Raw genomic sequence first — 14,777 nt, 5'->3', positions numbered from 1 at the left:
ATAAATGATGAAAAAATTTTAAAAAAAATTTATTAAAAAAGACACTCAGCAGTACAAATAATGAAATGGACGGATAAGAGGATTGCAGAATTGCAGCAAAGCTGTAAATGCTTTAAATAAATTATGAACGATGGTAAAATTTTAAAAAAAAATCATTAAAAAAGGCACTTAGCAGTAAAAATAATGAAATGGATGAATAAAAGAACAGGTGAAATGGACGGATTCCGTAATACTTGAAACAATATTTACAATTTTAAATTGGCTGCTCAAGGTGGAAAAATGTACAAAAGGATGAGCCTTAATCTTATTAATTTCGTAAATTTCGGTGAAAATTGCGTAAAGGGCAAAGTTTCACGCTCTGAATCTTCGCCTCCTTTGGCTGTAGACACAAGCTGGTTGCCTTTCAGACTTGAGTCAACATTTTCTCCCGAATAACTAAAACTGAGGGAATGCAACATAATTTGACTCAAGTATAAGAGATAACCAATTGCTGATGATGAGTCATTTTATGTCTATATGACTAGTGCTCATACACTAAACCTTACAAGAGTACTCAGCTCTCTTAAAGAATTAAGTGGAGTCACAATGATACAAATGAACTAATCACCATCTTATACAAGAGAGAAATTCAATGGGTAGAATTAACAGTCGTTTGATCTTGTGAGTATATACATTCATGCAACAAGTTAAAATTGTATTTGTTTTTTTTTTTTTACTTTACTTATTTTATTATTTTTTTTAGGAATTATAAATTAATGTGGCACATTCTGAAAAAAACCGCCTTACTCTCCCAAAGATGATTTGGATCATTGCTACTGCATTAAGGAGGTGATGGGTCAATTGTGCTAATTAAAAACATAATTGTAATCTGGAGATGGAAACTTAAAGAAACACCAAAAATAGATAGATCTGTTCTAACACTATATTTCTCCATTCAATAATTATGGGCATAGCGCCCTTTAGGAAACCCAGCTATTGACTTCATCCCCAAGCTAATGCGTACAGTTTTTGACAGTGACGTAGCTAGAACAACCGGAGAAAATTTGTGCTTTTACTAATTAATAAACCCAAGTTGAAGGTAACCGTAGAGAGTACTATGGTGTTAGATGGCACATTCACCACAATTTTGTGGGACAAAGTCTCTGTTATTGCTGAATGTAAGAACTCTTGGACAGATCTCAATTTTGGTCGACAGTCAAAATACAATTCAGTATTAGTACTAGTGATCCATTCTACATATAGCTTAAAGAAACTGGGGGTACAAAAGGGATTTGTGTTTGAAACATTAAACGGCCATTTTAAGAGGAGGAACACATTCAGTACTTTGCAACGTTTATCTTTTATTTATTTTCAGCCCTCCTAATTATTTTATGAGTATATATTTAAGGATTACATATTTCAATGTATTTTGGTCATGAAATTGTAAGTGGGAAATTTTTTAAACATTCGCTGAAGTACTTCTTACATTTTGGCTTCAAAAACAACGAAGAAAACATTTAAAGTTCAACTCTCTTTTCTTATTTTCACTGTGCAACAAAGTTCCTCCAAGAGGTGAAGAACGGTTTTTCAGGACATCTCACAAATAAATTACATTATATACAACTACAAATTCAGTCACAAAACAAAGAGCTGAGTTAAAATAAACTTTCAAAGATCAGATAGATTAACGCCTTAGAGCAAACAGTCTCCTACCAAAGGAATTCTTTCTCTTTCACACAAGCACTTCTTTTCCAACTCCATAGAATAGTTCTTTTCATAATAATATTACATTTCTTTTCATTTTGTATGATAATACTTCGTCAGTCATAGTTTTCTACATAGATTGAGATTATGATTACTACTAATTCAGATGAATTGAACTACATTTTGCAATCATGTTAGAAACAACGTATGTGTTGTTAGTTTCCCTATGCAGATGGGTACTTCTATAGATGAGTCAGAAATGATAGCTCCTTATTGCTAAATGTTGTCCGATTTAGAGATGGATCTCAAAAAGTTACATCTGTGCTATTTTGCTCAAAAAATTTTTCTGGTAAAAAATGGATTAGCCAGTTTTGGGATGAAAATGATTTTTGAATAACTGACTGTGAGCAAAGGTTGGATTTTTTTTAAAGCTTAAAATAAATTTGTGCATCTTGTTCGTTTCCCCCACTAATTGTCTCATTTTACAAAAACTTAGTAAATTAATAACTGCTCTTTTAAAAATAAGGGGCTTACCATTGTCTAAAAATAATAAAATTCAGATATATGGACGATTTGCCTTTTATTGTAATGGTATTAGGGAATGTGAAAAGGTAAAATTTCACAACTTTTCAGTTGTTCTGAGGCTGAATCAGAATATCAACCCAAAATTACTCATAAATCCACATCAGAAGCCAACCAACGTCAAGATATCAAACTAATTTTGCAAAATTACTGATTTTACTTTAAATTTTTAGCAAAAAACAGATTGAATACACAACTCTTGAGCTACGTCTTTCCAAAGAATTGATTTCATAAATAAATTGCATTCTATTAGTAGAGTTAAACAGTTGATATCCACGTTTGCACACTTTTAGCTTCAATTTAGGGTTTAAAAAATATATTTTTTAGAAAGAAACAGCTAAATTGCACATCTAGTCATAATGAATCCCCTTTTTGTCAAAAATTTGAGATGAAACCAGTATTTTCACAATATGTGTTTTAGGTTTTTCTTTTGTTTGCTTCTTCCGGCTATAGATTTACCCTAAATAATTTTATGCCACAATAGATCCACCTTAAATAATGGAAGAGGACACTTTCATGGTAAGGCAAACATAGACTGACAGGATATAAAAAGAATATTAACATGGTATGTGGAAGTAAAAAGGTAAAAAAAGAACTTAAATTAACGTTTTAGCATCGATGATTCAAGAGGATCAACTTTAATGAGATTCTTTTGCAGTCTAAGCTTCATGATAGTGTTCTGTCGAAGGGTGACATCAGATCTCTTTGATTTTTATGGGAACAGTGCAGAAAAAATCAAAACATTTATCAGATCCAACTTTTGGATATTTAAAGAACTATTTGCTTCAAGTAAATTAGAAGTAGACACAGTGTCATGAAAGACACCGAGGATACTACAGACGATGATGAATTGCACCAGTGGTCAAAGTAACAAAAACACCATGTTGTTGAGTCATAGTAATCCCTACAGAGAAAACAAAACATCAATTAGTAACCATGATAAATGTACAATCACTGAAATGAACATAGTTTAGGCAGCTTTAATAATGAAAAATTGAGCACTTTCTAAGAATTACTTGTGGAGTTTTTGAGCACTTTTCAGAACCTCTGTTTATGAAGTGAGACTAAGTCCTCTATTTTAACTTCTCTTTGAAGGTAGATCGCGATTGGCTTTAAGATGTCTTTGTGTTAAACAATCTATTAAACATCAAATGCTTCCTATTCCTTGAAAACAAGCATTGATCGTTAACAATTAGTAAAGAGTAAAATTTAAGCACTTTTCAAGAGCCTTTCCAAAACATCAACCACTTTAAAGGCCTTGAAAATAAATTTCAAAATCAAGGACTTTTCAAAAATACCAGAACCTCAAAATGATGTACAGTAGCTTGAGGTAAAATTTCAACTCAATATTCAGGTTACACTTGGGAAGTTCTCTTTGTTAGTCTCATCATATGGCGCAAAAAGGACTGTGCGCACAATACCAAGAAACTTGGCACTAGCTAAAATACAAAATTTTTTTATCTCCTCAGTAAGATGCGCTTTTAATACCTATCCTTCATTCTTTGTGCCAATCTCAAGGTCTGAAAATTGCATTTTTCAGCAGTTTTACAGACTCCGTCATGTGGTAAAATATAGGAGTGAACTCCTTTTTCCTTATCTCTCACCAGCCAGGGGGATGAGATGGTACGTCGACTCAGTTTCAAGGCAAAAGGCTCCGGATCTGTGACGGAGCCACATCTTTGTATGATATCGCGGGTAGAATTGCCGAAAAATGGACTTTTTAGACCCGATTATCTCATCTCGATTTTGAATGCTCATCTTACTTGAAAGATCATAAGGAACATTATGTTAAAAAATCTAGAAATTTAGCAGGCACCAAATTTCTTGGTATTGCGGAAGTCCTTCGCGAGAAAATTTTAACAGATTGAATCTGCAAAAAACTTTGGATGTACTTTTTGATCATCTTTTGTTATAACAAATTAAATAATTTGCAAACTAAAAAACATAAATAAATGCAATAACCTATCTGCTGTTGGCTTCCTCTTGCACTGAAATAGAACAGTGTAAAATTTGCTTAGAAATCAGCCCTCAGCTGGACTACATTTTGCAATTAGGAACTGCTACTTTCGGTTCAGTTTAGAAACAACATATTGATGGCCATGGAGCAAAACCAAATATCGTTGTTTGCAACGTTGCAGACTTCCCATAATACTTTATACTTTCTTGAGGAAAGTGATTTAACATGATTTCTTGAAAACTTCTCTGATTTTTCTTCTCTTGAAATGTGCTAGGATGTTCCTTGAGGAAAGGGGGCCTCCAGCAAGAAAAAGGGGGAAAGGGGTCCCTGGGGAAGACAGGCGATGGTAGGAGAGTATCCCTTGGAAAGGCTGTCAACAGCAAGAGACTAAGGGGGGGGGGGGGGTAGAATCACTAAACTCAATTCAGTTGGACAGACCAATGATAAAATGTTTTTCTGATTAGAGAGCGTCACTCAACCAGGACCTCAACTAGAAAGACAAGGGGGGGGGGGGGAGGCTCAAATGAGCGTTTGTGAGCTCGGCAGATCAGTCATTCTGTGCTTGCAAACAAAACAACCAAAACTAGATTGCTCGGGTAGTTGAAACCAGGGGCCTGGACTAGAATGCGCAAGTGTGCAGCGCACATGCACACTTCACTTCAAAGTCAGCATTTCTTGCCTCGAGTCATAACTCATCCCGACGTTCCCAACTTCCCATAAAAAATGATGGTTTTATCTGGGGATTCGGGTCATTTCCTAACACTCTATTAGCTGAGTATTCTGTGTAAATTTCAAGTTAAAAAGTTACCTTGATTCTCTAAAATAAAAATATTCTAGAAGATAAAATAAGAGCGGAAATTTTGAGACACCGCAAAGGAAATATGTGGTTTCCCACTTTAATCATTAATATATGCCATTAGCATCACTACGCAGATGGGTGCTTTGACAGATGAGTGAGAAATAGTTATTCCTTGATGCAAAATGAAGTCCATTCCATGAGGGAGAGAAATTTAGATATCAAGTTTTGGGTCTACCTTTTGATATCAAGTTCTTTGATGGAGTTATTGACATAATTAGCCAGACGAGGATCAAAAGCTGCAGGCCTGCAACCTTCATAACGGTCAGCGGGTATGTCTGTTCGTAATCCAACCACAGAGCTCAAGCAATCTCTGGTTATTACTTCCGTGACTGAAAACATTGCCCAGACAAGATCAATCAGTGAATAATTTAAACAAATGATTACAAATGGGTCACTGATTGCTTTGTCATAATCTGATAATAGTAGTTGTAATATTTGAGTTACATTCAAGCATGTGTGAATACCCACATTGATTTATGTGATAGAGTAGCCGAGTGAGGAAAAATATAAAATCAACACAAAGAACAAGTTTCGAGAATAATTTGCCAAGTTTTAACTAAACAATTGTACCTAGTTGAATTTAAAATCTGAATTAAAGATTCGAAAGTTCGTAACATTTTAACTAATTCAATTATCCCCTAACTCATGAGTTCTGGGACAGAATGGACCAACAGATAAAATATAAACTGAAGAATGATGTAACTTAAAATTTTTGGAACAGTTACTGAGAGAGCAAAGCACAGAGTAATCAGTTACAAATTCATCACCAATAAAAGCTAGGTTTTTGGACTTTCAGTCCAAACTAATTGAACCAGGAAATAAAGGATAACATCAGCTGTCTTCAGTTTAGCATTGAGTGTAAATGCAGGAATCAAGATGGCAGGTCTTCTGATACATTCTGAGAGAGCATAAACATGTTTAGCATGGATTCTATGATCCAATCATTAATTCAATTTAAGTTTATTGCCTGATTTTAGGACCCTGCCTACTTAGAGCAGCTTGAAAAGCGAGTTGTGCATCAAACGCAAAGCAATTGATCCTGTGGGTCGATGGACAGGAGTCCATTGGCTGGGGGACACACAGCACGCTCAGAATTACTAATTGTACATACTGGTGTCTTTACAAAATTTTAATAGGATGATAAGTTTTTTTTGCTTTGTAACTCAAATGAACATTCATTCTAACATTCAGGAAAAATAGCAATAATAAAAAGTGAATTACCTCCTTTCTTCTCAATAATTTTTACACAAACGTCATTTTCTTCAGGACACGATTTTGATGGGTACCAAACCCATTTGAATGGCGTGCCACAGCCTGGGTGAGTTGACACACATTGGTAGCACAGAAGACTGAGCCCTGCAGCAAATAAATGAAAAATATTACAAATGAGAGATGGAATCAAAGTAGGTATCAAACAAATTTATAGGCTAAAATTGGCTCCAAAAAACACAAATGACCTGTTTGCAGGGGGAACCAAAATCAATGCAAGTTGGCTGTTCAGAATCAGTTTAAATGTTCTGCCAATTACTTGTAATTGTGGTAATTTACAAACCTCATTCTCCTTTTCTTGACCATGAAACTCAAGGAAAAATTAAAACAAAAGAAGGCTTTCAGCACCAAAATTCGGTAATACTTAAAAATAAAATGAAAAATGCAGGAAACCAGTTAAGACTAAATTTAAAAACAAATGTATAAGGGTCATAAATTGCAGTGATGATACTTGCAAATTTATCTGAATGAATATTAATGGCATTTATGACAACTACTGATGAACCATCATTGTGAACTAAGTGATTATTATCCGCTTTACTTACAGTTAGTCAACTTGGTTGTAAGTACCTAATGATAGTGTTAAAATACCCAAGAAAGTAAACTTAGAGGATTTATAAGAAACTGCCCTGTCGATCCTCAAAGATTTCAGTCCTGGATTGAAATATTATTTATTACTGAAATTCAATTGTTGAACTCAGTGTTAAAGTGATTTGTAAACTTCTCTGAAGGCATAAAACTGACATGTGATGTATCACATGCCAATTTGAGTGCGTAAGAGAGCTTGACGAATCACCTTTACAGTCCTCGTTTTTTGGAAAAAAAATCAAGGTTATTAGTTTCTAAGACAAACTAGAATTTTATTAAAATTCAAGGCAGGAGGTTGTGCTGGATCAGTATTCAAAGTTTCAAGCCTAAACTCCATCTTATGCGGTCGCAAGTCAGTTTTCTGTGTCTCCTGAAAAGTTGGCAAAGTGGCGTTTGTCATACTTTGGCCAGAAGGTGATAAATTGTTGATGGTTAAGTGCAATCTTAGCTTCAAGCCACCAAGTTAACGTCAGATAGCAAAACATTTCCTCTTCAAACCCTGTTGCACCACTTCAAACTGTTGATTACCAGGACAATGCAGTTCGTGGATACATAGAGCCCCACTGAAGAGAAAATTGCAAAATAGACCAAGATTCTAGAGCCTGTCTCAGATTACTTTACCACTGTTGTTGTATGAATTTCCCTTTCCTGCACATACAGCAAAAGAGGAAAGGTAATCTGAGACGGGCTCTAGCAACGCAAGACAGATCTTAATTTTCCCTAATAAGGACAGACTCCATTAGACCTCTTTTCAACTATCGGGCAATCTAGAATTTTAGAGCAGAGATGCATTGTCGAGGTATACTGTTGGGGACTGTTTGGAAACGGAATTACCCGTTTCCAAACAGTCAGCATTGTTGGATTCCGTTAAAATTACCCAATGACTTGCTTGTTTACATATGAGGTCTAACGTTTCTACCAAACGCTTAACGATCTCAGGAGGTTGATGGGACCATTGGGTTGCATTTGGAAACGGAAAAACCAAACGGAATCAGACAGGTTTACTTCGACAGCACATTTTAGCTCTGCTCGATGAGAGAAAGAAACAGCAAAGAAATAGGGGGATGATATCATAAATTTTGGTGCAATACCATGCAAATAAAGCTAAAATCCTGAATACCAGACCACACCCCCTAAGAGGTTATGCGACAATTTCGTGCAAAGTATGACTCGAATAAAAGGATTTAATTTTTAGATTATGAATAAAGATACCTTCTGCGATGAGAGATAAAAATATCCCAAGAGAAATGCCTAGATACTTCATAGTTTTAACTTAAAAATTACTGTAGAACTTTTGAAATAACGTTTGTATGGTGTTTATGTTTACATCACAATCGCCTCGGTGGAAGAAGTGAGTGGAGGGGCTGTCCAGCCGTGGACCATCTTGAAAATCTTTCTTGACGTCATCTCGGATCACATCACAGAATTTGGCGGGAATTGTGCAGACGAAAGGTTTTGTGAGGTTACTATACTTTTGATTTGATGACACCTTGATGACATGAATGATAGTGTTATATAAAGTCAAGTATGTTATATGTATCTTTCCCACCTTTTGTTTCCCCTTTTTCCCACTTTGGAGCATAGAGTATGGAGGCTATTATTGTAAGTGATATCTTTCTGTAAGTTTTTAACTACTTCATAATGGCAGAGGATATGCTGCAAGATATCCTCAGATTTGATCTGTTTGATCCAGATGCTGCTTTGAGAGAGGCGATGGCTGCGAAGGAAAATTCCAGGCCGGCAAATTTGGAAGCAAAATTTCTCAAAAACGTCACGAGCCGGCTCCAAACAGATAATCCAATTCCGAATGAAGTTGTTACTGATAATGTCTCTGAAAGTAATTTTAGTTGTCAGTCAGGTCAAATGGAAGCTAATCAGCAGTCTCAACCTACAAGTTTCAACCTGAATCAAGTTAACCGTGATGACAACATGCCAAATGGCAACTTCAGCTGCCAAACCCAGAACTTCAGTCAACCAGAGCCAATTTTCAAACTGCCCCCAAAACCAGTGGATTACCATTACCATCAGAGAAAGAAGAAAGAAGTGCTAATGGAAACACAGAGCGCTTGTCAAGAAATAGAGAAACATATCCCTGTGAGTTACCTTTTATCACTCAGTTTCATTTTAGAGGTGTCACCAGTCAAATTACATTTTTCAAGGGAATGAGAGATTACACGGTATATGGGTGTGATCAATGGCAGCACCTAAATCTGTTTGGGCTTTAAAATAAGGTAGTGAGAGAAATGGAAAGATCCAAGAGGAAAATTGGGGAAACAGAAAATTACTCTCCAGATGTCACAGATGGAAGTAATTTGGATTACAGGGGATGTGCGTTGCCCTTCTCACGGATGATAAGCTGTAAACTGAATGGGATTAGTCCTCGTAAGCTATTTTGTAGAGAAAATGAAGCGAATTTAGCATTTGTCTACTTTTCATTTGCAAGCGACTGCATTGCAATTATCCAATAGAGGTTAAGGGTGAACCATGGCGGCAGTGGTATTGCTCACGGATAAGTTGTGGTCAACCCTCGGTCGCCATTTGATGCCATTGCGGTCACTTGCAAACGGAAAGTGAACATATGACAACTTAGCCGATGATACCTTTAAGCAACGTTATCTATTTTTGTATACTATGTACATTTTAGCCAATTAAGTTCGGTATTTTTTTACACAATTTTTTAAAATTCTCACATTCTTTTAACAAAATAAGATATAGGCACATGATTTGCACAACTAACTTTTAATTTAAGTAAACTTGTGAACGATTGTACTCAACTCCAGCATACCTATCTTAACTCAAAGTTAGAGTCCTTGCCCAAGAAGTTGGCGCAACTTAGTGTGCGAAAGAAGGTCCATGGTTCTTGAATTTACTCGCAATGCCAAACTGAAAGCAACTGATTCTCTTTCCAGTCCTGAAAGTGCGTAAACTTATTTAGTGTAAATTGTAATTTTTAGAGGAGACAAGTATGCATCATATACACTTGTTCAGAAGCTTATTTAATTTGTTAGTGGCGTGTGCTAGGTAACTGCATGTTGTCATCTTGATTTATGAAAAAGTTAGGAGGCAAAGTCCTCCAAAGAGGTTTTCAACTTTGAACCTCTATCCCATCGTTGTTTGAAAATACCAGGAGATGAAGAAATTCCGAAAATAAGAACATTTCCTAGGGCTTAAATGTAGATTTTGCATCAAGATTTTTCTGCTGTGTACATGACCAAGTATTTTTCTGCATTACCTTGAATTAATTACAAGTTCTTACTATCTATTTTATTCAATTTTTATTCCAATAGTTTGTATAAACATGTATTTTTGCAATTGCTGTGTTATTTCTATTCAATTTTTCACTTTTGCCAACCAAGTGTGTTTATTTTTCTATCTTTTTTTTATTTGAAACCTCTCTTTTAGGCAAAAGCTGAAATCTACTACAACTTCATCATGAAGAAGCTTTCAAGTATCCGCCACTTCGTTATGAGTGCCCATGATCCATCAATGAATGAGCTTTTCATGCAAACTGTAAGTGTGTCACTTTTGAATCGTCACTCTTTGCACTTCATCAAATAGACTACATTTTCCTATGAAGATGTACTATTTCTGGTTAATTTTAGAAACAATATATGTGTCGTAAGTTTCCCTGAGCAGATAGGTGTCCTATGGATGAACCAGAAATAGTAGTTCTTTATTGTGAAATTAAGTACAAATAACTTGAATCAAAATGAATAAGATTCATTCACTCATTTCTTCCTTGATGATTCATCAAATGTTTCTAGGTATTATTTCATTTTGGATCATACAATCCGTTTTTCGGTGTTCTACTAACCAATATTGCGCGGTTTGTATTCCACTCAAAAATACTTAGTTTTTGATACTAACGTTTTCTATATTAGATTTTTTTTTTTATATTTTAGAATACATTTGCAGACCTTACACAAGGTTTACATCAAAGAAATTCGATCAATTCAAAAGTAGCACATCGTTAGAATATTGAGTTATGCCCATATTAGTCCAAGAAGGTCTAAATGTTCTCTCCAAAGGGGCAGTTGCACCAGTCACATATTCGGTTTTGATAGTTTAAGTGTACTTATAGATTGGCAAAAATTATGAAATCTATTCAAATGCCAACTTTTATGTCAATTTTTACGGACACATTGCTGATTAAAAATCACAGCGTATGATATCATCCAATGCCGAAGAGCATACAGTGATTTTGTTCACCTTGGTTTCATCTATCAGTAATCCACACATTTGCAATGACTGCTTGACGTAAAACACAGATGAAACCATGGTTGGAGAAACCCATATGATGTCATACCTTATGTGTGATAGACGAGAACTATGTTAATTACGGAAATAGAAATTTGGTGTTCAGACAGATTATGTTTACTCTTGCTGATCCATAAGCTCAAGCCATTTAAACTCAATTCTGTGACTAGCGCAACTGACCCATTGCCAGTTAGAGTCTCTATTGTCTCTATTACATCAAAAACATTCTGAAACCCTTGAAAAACCCTGAATGTAGTCAGTTTTGTTAGTTATTTTGTTTGTTTTTTCTCTTAATTGAGATGTTTTTAAACTCACTGATTCAGCTCATGCGTTGTTAAATTGTTGAGCTCTCTCCTAACTAATTTTTTTTAAATCATTTCTCTCTCTGTTACAGAGCATGATGAATTCCACAATTAATTGTAATTTGTCGGTCAGAGGTAACTTTTTTTCATGCATCTTAGTTTATCAAGTACTTTGAATGGGGCTGTTGCGCAACTTTTTTAAAATTCATTTTCGGAAAATGCATAAAAAATGAGTGTGCTCGCATTTTGCTGTTTTTCATCTTATCTTTCACTTGGAAAATAAAACTCTAGAAGTAGATGAAAAGTCAGTCTTGTTTCTAACAGAAAAAATATCGCGCCAACAGATAACATAATATTACAAGAGGAATTAACCACTGTGTATCCTTTCAACCTTGACTGTTTATTCACTCTCAGATCTTCATTGAAAAGAAAATTTAGGTATCTTGATCAAGCTTGCAGTAAACTCGGGGTTTTAAGTAAATATTTATTTGTTTTTTTTTTCTTTCATTTTGTCTAGAAGAAATTGTTTGTTTGTGATCTGAATCTCTATGGTGGTTATGTTGCATGGGATTCAAGGTAGTTGAAACCATTAGTTAGTTGTCTTTTTATATTAGGTTGCAAGCTTCAAGCCAATAAGAAACATCCTTTTTTATGGCATCAACTTTCAGCTTATGTTTCAGTCCAAGAAGCAATTTTTTATCAGGTTAGGTTAGGTTAGGCTGGAAATGTGCCTCTCATCAAAATTTCCCTTTGTAATACCTATTTTTGTGGCAATTCTTGGATCTTGTAACAGCTCTATTATGTTGTAACATAATATTGCATGTTTTTTAAAAAGCCATTGAAGAATTTCAGTCTAAATTTGACACCTTTCATAATAATGAATAAATAGTTACAAATTCAATATGAATTTTGTAATCAAAGAATCTTCTTGGTTTAAGTCGGTCTGGAATAACTAAATCTTAGTATTCTTTGTCATTGCTCTAAAGGGTAGAGAGTTCTTTTTAAAATATGTGAATCTAGAGGTAAAGACCATATTGGCATATAGGGAAGGGCGAAAGTGATTTGTGTGCTAAGCTATAATTGCTTGCAGTAATTTTTTCACATCAGAAAGGAAAATTACTACATAATCCAAGGGATAGAAGAATCCCAGATTTATGAACCGGTTGGGTCATTTTAATTTTTTCCATTACAATCGGCTCCAAAATATTGCAAAATTGGGCCGCTGATGAGTGGTACTGCTTAACTTTTTTTCGACTAAGTAAAAGCAACTGTTCTTGCGCTGCCCGGGCGATTTTTTCATGAAATTGATTTATGAAAACTAAGCAAGTGTTTATGGAACTTTAATTTTTTTGCTCAGGATCAGACTCTTCGCAAGTTGGAAGGTACTCTCAGTCCATGCAGAATCCTCTTTCAAACGTTGGAGGCATAAGTTTTTGCATGCATTGTAGTTTGTCAAATATTTTGGTGCTTGGTCATCTTAATCAACTACTTAGTTGAAGAATTTTAAAATATGTTAACTCTTTGAGATACACAATGATGTAGAAATAATCAAGGGACGTGGAGAACAAAGTGCATTAGTACAGTTTTTGTTATTTCGAGAAATACGTGTTAGAAGTTGAATGTGCATGGATTCCTACAGTGGAAAGAAAGTTCAAGCTGACTTTTTGATGCTTAAAAATTGCAATTTCGAGTGAATTATAATATGCATTAAGATATTTTACTTGAAATCATTAATATCTCAATTTTATCAAAAACTGCACTCATGCGCCTTGTCCTCCAAGCTCCTCAATTAACCCATTGGTTCATATTTTCATAACACCCAGTAGTCATCAGTGAAAGGGTCACCATTAAAAACTGTCCATCATTTTACTCCAGTAGTGAGTTCAAGTGTGATACCTTCCATGCTCGATTAACTGTTACCCATCAAATATTGATCCATGTTCAAACCTAGTCTTACCACCAGTCAGTTGAGTGTTTTTTTCTAACTTTCTAATTAACTTGTGCCCTGTTTTTTCTTCTAAGACCAATATTTTCACCGTAGGATTTGAATGCAGAGATTGAAGGGTACGGATTTTTACTTAACTCAGTGAGGATATTTTTTGAGAATTTTCCTTTGCCAAAATAAGTAGAAGTGTAACTTAACTTATTACCTTTCAGGATCTCAGAAGGGTGGAGAATTTTCTTTTGCTCGCCCAGCAAACCCAGCCCAATCTCAGCTAAACCCAGTTGTTGATCTCAAAAGATCTTCGGAGCAACCCCCAATTCCTGTTGCAAAATCTTCACCACTGAAGGAGTCTGTCAAAACGTCTCCCATTACGCAGAATCTCACGATGAACAAAATAATGAACAGCACTATGAACAGCACAGTGAATCGGACCACCTCTCAAAAACGCATCTCCGAAGACAACGCCATCACATTGAAAAACTGGACTTTGATCCTAGGAAAGAAAATAGCCTCTGACGAACAAGAATTGCTGATTCGAGGTCTCATCGCCAAGTGAGTCGGCTAATGTAACGCCAGTTTTCTTTCTATTAGAAATTTTTAGTCAGGGTTGGTGAAGTTTGATGTGGCTCTGTATTTTTTTTTTTCAGAGATGAATTTAGTTCTCACACTATTTGTTTGTTATAAAAGTGAGAAAGATAATGTTTGCATTAAGTGTTACCTTTTAAGGTAGATCCATGCACTTTTTTGCGGTTGGTTTGATTTAAGAAAATTTTCATGGTTTACTCAGATCCTATCCATGACATTTGATTTACACTATGGATATACTTGTTTGAAGAAAGAGTAATTTTATGTGAATAATCTTTTTGGAATATTCACTTTGTCCTTTCAGTTTCCTTGTTAGATCCTGAACATTTTATGAGCTTGTACAGACAAATTTCTGGCTGTCCAGAGTATCTGAATGGTTTGGGGTAGTCAAGGAATTAAGGGCAATCTGAAAGAGACAGAGAATTTGTAGGAAAAGTCAAGAGAATTTTGCAAATTGTGCATTGACCTTGCAATTCCAACCAATGATTTTCAAGAGAGTGTGAATAACTTGAAAAAAATTTTCCCGCAGTTTAAATCTCTGTAATTGAAAATATCATCCATAGTCCTGTAAAAGTCATTGCAATCAAAGGAAAAATCCAAGCGGAAGTTTTATTCAAAGTCAGGTAAAGTCAGAGAATTTGGACATTTTTGAGCCTGAAAAATTCAGGATAAGTTAAGGACAAGTCCGGGATTTGAAAAATGAAGAAACCATGGAAACCCCTGTCAGATTTTTCATGCCAATTCCTGCAA

General features: G+C 35.1%; 2 protein-coding genes across 3 annotated transcripts; one reads left to right on the top strand and one right to left on the bottom strand.

Moving 5' to 3' along the window:
- Positions 1 to 10: 10 nt before the first annotated feature.
- Positions 11 to 8,309, bottom strand: crim (QVR superfamily protein crim). Its single transcript, XM_019042302.2, has 4 exons — positions 8,151 to 8,309; positions 6,303 to 6,437; positions 5,257 to 5,410; positions 11 to 3,169 (listed from the first exon to the last, which is right to left on the bottom strand). The coding sequence occupies exons 1-4, from the start codon at positions 8,200 to 8,202 to the stop codon at positions 3,034 to 3,036; spliced, it is 477 nt and encodes a 158-aa protein (XP_018897847.1). The 5' UTR covers positions 8,203 to 8,309; the 3' UTR covers positions 11 to 3,033.
- Positions 8,310 to 8,407: 98 nt separating this feature from the next.
- On the top strand, positions 8,408 to 14,016 carry LOC109031025 (uncharacterized). 2 transcript variants are annotated; one of them, XM_072298058.1, is made up of 5 exons: positions 8,409 to 9,032; positions 10,341 to 10,448; positions 11,590 to 11,632; positions 12,855 to 12,920; positions 13,655 to 14,016. In XM_072298058.1, exons 1-5 carry the CDS (start codon positions 8,580 to 8,582, stop codon positions 13,996 to 13,998), a joined length of 1,014 nt encoding a protein of 337 aa, XP_072154159.1. In that variant the 5' UTR covers positions 8,409 to 8,579; the 3' UTR covers positions 13,999 to 14,016. The 2 variants fall into 2 exon arrangements, with proteins under 2 accessions (XP_072154160.1, XP_072154159.1); XM_072298059.1 differs by lacking the exon at positions 12,855 to 12,920 and having other exon boundaries at positions 8,408 to 9,032.
- Positions 14,017 to 14,777: the final 761 nt, after the last annotated feature.

The sequence above is a fragment of the Bemisia tabaci genome, chromosome 3 (genome assembly GCF_918797505.1).
Source record: "Bemisia tabaci chromosome 3, PGI_BMITA_v3".
NCBI lineage: Eukaryota > Metazoa > Arthropoda > Insecta > Hemiptera > Aleyrodidae > Bemisia > Bemisia tabaci.
This window is presented reverse-complemented; position numbering and strand designations above follow the sequence as displayed.